This window comes from Adiantum capillus-veneris, chromosome 22 (genome assembly GCF_014529385.1).
Source record: "Adiantum capillus-veneris isolate H3 chromosome 22, ASM1452938v2, whole genome shotgun sequence".
Classification (NCBI taxonomy): Eukaryota; Viridiplantae; Streptophyta; class Polypodiopsida; order Polypodiales; family Pteridaceae; genus Adiantum; species Adiantum capillus-veneris.
In genome coordinates, this window is record NC_140952.1 from 140,185,137 (window position 1) to 140,193,574 (window position 8,438).

The window sequence follows — 8,438 nt, forward strand, 5'->3', positions numbered from 1 at the left end:
TAAGGGTCATACGCCACAAGCCAGGTCGATGAATCTAGGATTCTAATGAAGCTGTTTCCTAACATAAAGATGAAATCCCATTGACATATTTAGAATCCATAAACAACGTCTTTTTCCCCACGTTTAAGAGGCACGGCCGTCATCCATAAACCATAAATATGATATGAGACTTAGCCTAAACTAAATAGTAATTTTGTATCATGTAGATTAGGGTCATCTCGACTCTTGGCACAACGAGTCTCTAATTTCACTCCTCTTAATAAGAGAGAGTGGAGAGTTTCTCAACTAATCGAGACCACCCATCCTTGAGTGGCAACCTGAGCCAGCCCCCACTTTCCACCCCACACTCACACTTTTTACCACACTGTTTTACATATACAAACAGTGTTCCTTAATTAATTCAAACACAGGTTCTTTTATACAGCCCTTCAAACAATACCAAAACAATTCAAACAAGGCCTAATGAAGACAACCCTATTATTCAACAAAATAAACTTTTCTAATTTCTCATGATTTTGCCACTACCCGCGGACTTTCTCTGTCTAGCCAACAGAGATTTTGCAAAGGATTTATTCGCTAACCGCGAATTGCGCAACCTTCCCATCTCGCTAACCGCGATGCATCTTGCTAACTGCCAGGCATCCTGCTAACCATGAGGCATCTTGCTACCCGCAAGGCATCCCGCTACTCGTGAGGCATCCCGCTAACTGCGAGGAACAAAAGAGAGCCGATAACCTCATCTTAATCTCCACTAACCGCAAAATTATCTCGCTACTGGCGAGTAACAAACGATACTCTTCCCACAATTCTTCTTTTTAAATGATTCTTCAAACATGGTCAACCAATTCTTCATATCAATCAGAAATCACTTATCAAACAATAACAATTTGTTAAGCAATAACAATTCAACAAGCAATGACGATTTATCAAACAGTTGTTTCACTAATCTATGAAAACATATGCTTGTTTCTTGTGATAGAATGACGTTTCTCGGATATTTTAAGGGGTTCCCTATGCTTAGCTTCCCAAGTCAAACATGAATATTAATGCAAAATTATAAATTTGTCTTACCGGATTTGAAGCACGTGCGGCTAACTCCTGTGTTGGAGGTTGGACGGCTTCGACTTCTTCTTCGGTTGATGCTTCTGCATGAGATACGTTCGGAGTAGACACCTTTCTTCCCACCTTCCTTGATGGTGCAACGTCATGGGCGTCCTTAGAACTTCGTGTTACACGCTTCGGAGCCATAGCTTCGGAATAGAGAAAAGAAAAGCGCGTTGTTGAAAAGAGAGAGAGAGTGTGTTCACAAACTGGGAGATGGCACGTCAACGATTGGCGATAGATATGGCTTTAAGGTGAGAGGCTAAGGGAGAGAGGCTCCCTCTGGCACGTCGTTGCAAGACAGCTTCCGCTTCTGTAGATGTGTTTGTTCAAAGTGGAGTCCTACCGAATGGCGAGCAAACATTTCCGAGCAAGGCAATAACCAAGCAAATTCCTCCAAACAAGCTCAAGGGATTTACTTGCAAGAAATTAGCTATACAATAGGAATTTGAATCACATGCTATAAGAATCACAGTGCCAAGATTTTCCATGCCCACTTTTAGATCTCCGGTGGCAACTTTTGCACCATACTTGGTGCCTGAGGTGAACTTGCACAGAGCTGTGTTCAAATGCCTTATGAACGTGATGCTACGTGCGGTGGTGGTATTGCACATGTAGTGGAGTGACTTGCTGATTAATCATTTGCTCGACCCAATGCACATCTTCAAGAATGTGGGGGAGATCATATGGAAAACCGTCACTGTAAAAAGGGAGAGCAAGGCCCAAAGAGATGACCTGCAGGTTGTGGGCCGAATGCCAGAGATGTGGCCTCGACTTAAACCCAATAGAAAGTATTGCTATACCAAAAGGACCATGGGTTTTGAGTCGTGCAGAAGAGCAACAAGTGAAGAAGACTATATCTTCATTCAAGGCTCCCATTGGGTACATACGATGTTGAAAACAGCTTTTACAAGAGATGACAATCTTAGTTCCCCCGATTGGCACAAATTTTTACAGTTTATCTTACCAATTGCCATAAAGGATTGTTTGACAGATGAAATTAGAAGAACAATCTACAAAATCAGTGGAATTGGTATGCTGGATCAGTTCAAAAGAGATAAGAGAAGACAACATTGATCCAACATGCTTAAATGCTATTGAAGCATTTGCATGGTGGAGAAGTACTTTCCAAGAGGAAGAGGGCAAGGCTCCATAACCCTAAGGCCATCTATCGGCTTTAGTCCAGGACCTCCGTGTGAAACCATGCAAAGCTAGATTTTTGGGGGGTCACTTCAAATAGTCTCTCTTTCTCTTTCTCTCTATCCAGCATCGATGCAACATGCTTAAATGCTATTGAAGGAGTGTGCATGGTGGAGAAGTACTTTCCAAGAGGAAGAGGGCAAGACTCCATAACCCTGAGGCCATCTATCGGCTTTAGTCCAGGACGTCCGTGTGAAACCATGCAAAGCTGGATTTTTGGGGGGTCACTTCAAATAGTCTCTCTTTCTCTTTCTCTCTATCCATAGGGTTGTCCAATGTCGACACGACAATCAAGAGACGAGCTAGCTGTTGAGGCCTGCTCTTGCCTCATCTTGGCATCTCAAGATTCTCATGGTGAACTACACCCACATTATCCTCCATCTTCTGGGAACCCGCGGCCCTAATCCGTTGCGAAACATCTCTCCCTTTGAATTGTCTCTCTCTCTCTCTCTCTCTCTCTCTCTCTCTCTCTCTCTCTCTCTCTCTCTCTCTCTCTCTCTCTAGCTACATGACTGTTGATATGAATGTCACGCTAGCTGCCCATTTAGGTATGCTCTTGTCTCGTCCGAGATTCTCATGCGAAACTACGCCTGCAATGTGCTCCATTTGCAGAACCCACAGCCCTCAAAAATCCTTTCCCTTTGAATACTCTCTCTCTCTCTCTCTCTCTCTCTCTCTCTCTCTCACACACACACACACACACACACACACACACACTAAAAGGAATTTTTGTATATTACAATAACCACTTCAGCCATGAAGTTTCTTATTCTAATCTTACGTACATTTACACGTTTGCAAAGAAGTGAATGTTACAAGCCCACAATCAGTTTAGTAGTAGTGATACCAATGTGCCACTCAAACTAAATAAATATAAGGAAAGTTTTAAGGGCTATCTTAAGCCTTCTCAACTTCAAAAGGTTAACTACTTCCCAGGTGAGATTGGGGTCGTTACGACCATAGTGCGATAATCTTTTGGTATCGCTTGATGCCACCCCGACGAAGTTCATTAAGGTTGATAGAGTTCATACCATGAAGGATTTTGTGTGCATGGGTGGTCTTGTGCATGATTTTATATGCTGGTAATGGGAGGGCGAATGATGAGTTCATGACATGTTATTCTACACTATGATTATTTAGTTGATATTATATTATGTCTGACAAACTGATGCCACTCCAAAAGTTTTATGCAAATGCAATGAGGGTGGAATACCTAAATCTCAGAAGAATTTAGCAAGAGCATCAAAACACAGATTCTTCTCCACACTTCTTATATAGGAGGAGAATACTAGTTGTAGGGGCGGGGATGCCAGAATCTCTAAATTAGCAATGGCGTGCAAGACCAAACGCTACAACACTCTTTAGCAGCCCGCCTCACAATGTAGGCTCCACTTTCTATATATCCACCTTGGTTGGGTCTTTGCTTAAGAAAACACCTCCGCGAGGAGCTCCCCAACCACCATATGTATCGATAATGATCTTCCTTCCTGCTAAGCCAACATCACCTTGTGGCCCCCCAATCACAAACCTTCCAAAAGGATTCAGATGGAAGATGGTATTCTCATCCAGGTACTTCTCAGGTATCATAGACTTGATAACATGCTCCTTCAGATCATGTTAACTATTTGTCATTGGTAACTATTTCATTGTGCTGCATAGAGATCAAGACCGTATGAACTATGATGTGAACCATGGTAGTGATGGCACCATTTCATTCTTGTAATCAACAGTTACTTGAGTTTTGCCGTTTGGGCAACCATCCATAAGTTCCATTCTTTCTTACCTCTATGAGCATGACACCTAGTTTGGTAGCCAGGACATGGCCAAGGGGCTTAAGCTCCTTATCAGTCTCATCAGTAGCATAACCAAACATATGCCCTTGATCTCCTACACCCATCTCCTCGGCCTTATTTTTGTGAAATGTCCATGCACATCTTGAGCAATGTCTCGGCTCTACTGTTTGATGTTAACCAAAACCTTGCAATGATCAACATCAATACCCACTTCACTTGACACAAATCAACTTCTCCAATCTTCTTATAGTTAATATCTACAATAATTGGTGGTAATCTCCCCAAATATCATCACCATGTTAGTCTTGGTGCACGTCTCACAAGCCACCTTACTCTCTTCATCCTGTTGTAGGCATGCATCCAGCATTGCATTAGACACTTGATCCCAAAGCTTGTCTAGATGTCCCTCATTCACTGCTTCTCACATTCGGTGAGGCCCTCTCTCTCTCTCTCTCTCTCTCTCTCTCTCTCTCTCTCTCTCTCTCTCTCTCTCTCTCTCTCTCTCTCTCTCTCTCTCTCTCTCTCTCTCTCTCTCTCTCTCTCTGTCTGCCCCCCTAGCTACAGGGCTGACGAGTGTACGCACCCTCTTTCCTCATCCATCGGGATTCCCATGCTGCCTTCATTCGCTGATGAACTCACAGCCCTCATCGGGTGCAAAACACCTTTCCCAACATCTGCAGAAGGTGAAATCTCATGTTGATTGGCAAGGAATAGGAGGCAGTGATGTAATCGGAAGGAGAGGTTGAGTCTGCGTGTTGCAAGACAATCACGTGGATGAGCAAAATGAAGAAGAAGGAGGATGTGAGGTGAAGAGTTGTGGGAACTCGCCGCCGCCACGATAGTAGCAGGTTATTTGCAAAGTAGAGCCTTGAATGGCTGCATCACCTCCTTCAAGGACCTTCGTGACCCACCCTCTAACGCCATCATACACATCCCTCCTTGCGAGTCTGGCTTCTTCATCCTCCTACGACTTTGTCTAGAGTCCCAATTCCAGCTAATCATAAATCACGCACTTGACTAGCAGAGTCCTCCCCCGGCTGCTTGCAACACATTATCAGATCAAGATGATGCTTTGCCATGGCTGCTCGTAAGTGCCCGCTTGTCTCGCGTGTCATGAGAAAGACTCTCTCTCTCTCTCTCTCTCTCTAAACTCAACTCTCTCAGACAACGCATGTCGGCGCGCGCTCTTTGAGAGAGTTGAGTTTTTAGAGAGAGAGAGGGAGAGAGAGGGAGGGAGGATTCTGAGAGGGGTTGCAGCAAGCAGAGCACCTCGTCCTCGGCACCGGTAGCAGTGGCAGCAGAAGCAGACATGGGTATCGACGTGCCTGTTGGGGGACACAATCAGAAGACAAAGCAAACTGCTCCTAGAGTGACAATGTCTATCTGAAGCTTATTGTCAAGCTCTATAGGTTTCTCGTTCGAAGGACAGGTAGCCCGTTTAATGCTGTGGTTTTGAAGCGACTGTTAATGAGCAGAACTACCAGGCCGCCTCTATCTTTATCTCATCTCATACGTTACATGAAGTGGAAGGAGGATAAGAATGGTGTAGTTGTGGGAACTGTGACGGACGATGTTAGGGTGTATGAAGTTCGAGCATTGAAAGTGTCCGGACCCGGATCTTGAAAGCTGGTGGATTAATTGAAGGTCCCAACTGGCTGAAATACTGTACTTCTGAGAGGTCCAAAGAACGCTCGCAAAGCTGTGAAGCACTTTGGGAGAGCTCTAGGTGTACCGCGGTCCAGGTTGAGAGAGCTCGTGGTGGTCGACATAACATCATTTAGTTTTGTAGCTTTTGGTGGATACTTTTGCACAGTATTTTATCAAACACTATGTTTGTAGTTGGCTTGTTACGGAAACTTATTTCTGAGGAAGTGGTTAACCAAGTGCATCTTCCACCTTTGGTAACATTCATCCTTCTCTATGAGAAAGGTTGTCAAGAGATATTTTACTTGTATTTGAGGAAGCTTGAAATCCTGCCCATTTTTGTGAGCATCAAGAGAGAGAGAGAGAGAGGGAGAGAGAGAAAGAGCGAGAGATCTCCACGACGAAGAGGAAGCAAAAGCAGTTGCGACATAAGCAGTCATAACAGTCAAGGCTTTTGGTTAACGTTTGGGGTGCTTGCCCTCCTGGCAAGTAGCTCCACGCCACCTCAGCAAGTCCCCCTCAGCGCCACCTCCTCAGCAGGCTTTTTCTAGTTGACCGGTAGGTCCGTAAGCAGGCAGTCAGGTAGGGAGTCCCAAGCGCCACGCTGCAGTGAAATTGTCTCTCTCTCTCTCTCTCTCTCTCTCCCCCCCCCCCCCGAGTAGGCAGTCGAGGAGAGCCTAGAGAGGCACGCACTGCAGTATCAATTGTTTCTCTCTCTCTCTCTCTCTCTCTCTCTCTCTCTCTCCCCTCCTAGCTACAGGGCTGGCGACTGTACGCACCCTCTTTCCTCATCCGTCGGGATTCCCATGCTGCCTTCATTAGCTGATGAACTCACGGCCCTCATCGGTGCAAAACACCTTTCCCAACATCTGCAGAAGGTGAAAGCTCATGTTGATTGGCAGGGAATAGGAGGCAGTTGATGTAATCGGAGGGAGAGGTTGAGTCTGCGTGTTGCAAGACAATCACGTGGATGAGCAAAATGAAGAAGAAGGAGGAGGTGAGGTGAAGAGCTGTGGGAACTCGCCGCCGCCACGATAGTAGCAGGTTGTTTGCAAAGTAGAGCCTTGAATGGCTGCATCATCTCCTTCAAGGAGCTTCCTGACCCACCCTCTAACGCCATCATACACATCCCTCCTTGCGAGTCTGGCTTCTTCATCCTGCTACGACTTTGTCTGGAGTCCCAATTCCAGCTAATCGCAAATCACGCACTTGCCTAGCAGAGTCGTCCCCCGGCTGCTTGCAACACGTTATCAGATCAAGATGATGCTTTTCCATGGCTGCTCGTAAGTGCCCGCTTGTCTCGCGTGTGATGAGAGAGACTCTCTCTCTCTCTCTAAAATCAACTCTCTCAAACAGCGCACGCCGGCGCGGCTCTTTGAGAGAGTTGAGTTTTTAAAGAGAGAGAGAGAGAGAGAGAGAGAGAGGGAGGGGGGGGAGGGAGGATTCTGAGAGGGGTTGCAGCAGGCAGAGCACCTCGTCCTCGGCAGCGGTAGCAGTGGCACAGCAGAAGCAGCCATGGGTATCGACATGCCTGCTGGGGGATGCAATCAGAAGACAAAGCGCACTGCTCCTAGAGTGACAATGTCTATCTGAAGCTTATTGTCAAGATCTACAGGTTTCTCGTTCGAAGGACAGGTAGCCCGTTTAGTGCTGTAGTTTTGAAGCGGTTGTTAATGAGCAAAACTACCAGCCCGCCTCTATCTTTATCTCATCTCATACGTTACATGAAGGGGAAGAAGGATAAGAATGGTGTAGTTGTGGGAACTGTGACGGACGATATTAGGGTGTATGAAGTTCCAGCATTGAAAGTGTCCGGACCCGGATCTTGAAAGCTAGTGGATTAATTGAAGGTCCCAACTGGCTCAAATACTGTACTTTTGAGAGGTCCAAAGAACGCTCGCAAAGCTGTGAAGCACTTTGGGAGAGCTCCAGGTGTATCGCGGTCCAGGTTTAGAGAGCTCGTGGTCGACGTAACATCATTTAGTTTTGTAGCTTTTGGTGGATACTTTTGCGCAGTATTTTATCAAACACTATGCTTGTAGTTGGCTTGTTACCGAAACTTATCTATGAGGAAGTGGTTAACCAAGTGCATCTTCCACCTTTGGTAACATTCATCCTTCTCTATGCGAAAGGCTGTCAAGAGATATTTTACTTGTATTTGAGGAAGCTTGAAATCTTGCCTGTTTTTGTGAGCATTAACAGAGCGAGAGAGAGGGAGAGAGAGAGAGAGAGAGAGAGAGAGAGAGAGAGAGAGATCTCCACGACGAAGAGGAAGCAGAAGCAGTTGCGACATAAGCAGTCATAACAGTCAAGGCTTTTAGTTAACTTTTGGGGTGCTTGCCCTCCTGGCAAGTAGCTCCGCGCCACCTCAGCAAGTCCCCCTCAGCGCCACCTCCTCAGGAGGCTTTTTCTAGTTGACCGGTAGGTCCGTAAGCAGGCAGTCAGGTAGGGAGTCCCAAGCAAGCGCCAGGCTGCAGTGAAATTGACTCTCTCTCTCTCTCTCTCTCTCTCTCTCTCTCTCTCTCCCCCCGAGTAGGCAGTCGAGGAGAGCCTAGAGAGGCCCGCACTGCAGTATCAATTGTCTCTCTTTCTCTCTCTCTCTCTCTCTCTCTCTCTCTCTCTCTCTCTCTCTCTCTCTCTCTCTCTCTCTCTCTCTCTCGCACACATGCACACACACACACATACACCCGTTTGCTTCCT

The 8,438-nt window shown here is 46.0% G+C and overlaps 1 protein-coding gene across 1 annotated transcript; it reads right to left on the reverse strand.

The window, feature by feature from the left end:
- Positions 1 to 3,696: 3,696 nt before the first annotated feature.
- LOC147430323 (S-adenosylmethionine synthase 1-like) lies at positions 3,697 to 4,198 on the reverse strand. Its single transcript, XM_086495648.1, has 2 exons — positions 4,085 to 4,198; positions 3,697 to 3,906 (listed from the first exon to the last, which is right to left on the reverse strand). Exons 1-2 carry the CDS (start codon positions 4,196 to 4,198, stop codon positions 3,697 to 3,699), a joined length of 324 nt encoding a protein of 107 aa, XP_086351774.1.
- Positions 4,199 to 8,438: the final 4,240 nt, after the last annotated feature.

Bases quoted from the DNA above. Each gene is read 5' to 3' on its own strand.
- LOC147430323 (XM_086495648.1), bottom strand. From the start codon at position 4,198: ATGGGTGTAGGAGATCAAGGGCATATGTTTGGTTATGCTACTGATGAG. The intron at 3,907-4,084 runs GTAAGAAAGAAT...CATGATCTGAAG, and splicing joins TAGGTGTCATGCTCATAGAG to GAGCATGTTATCAAGTCTAT.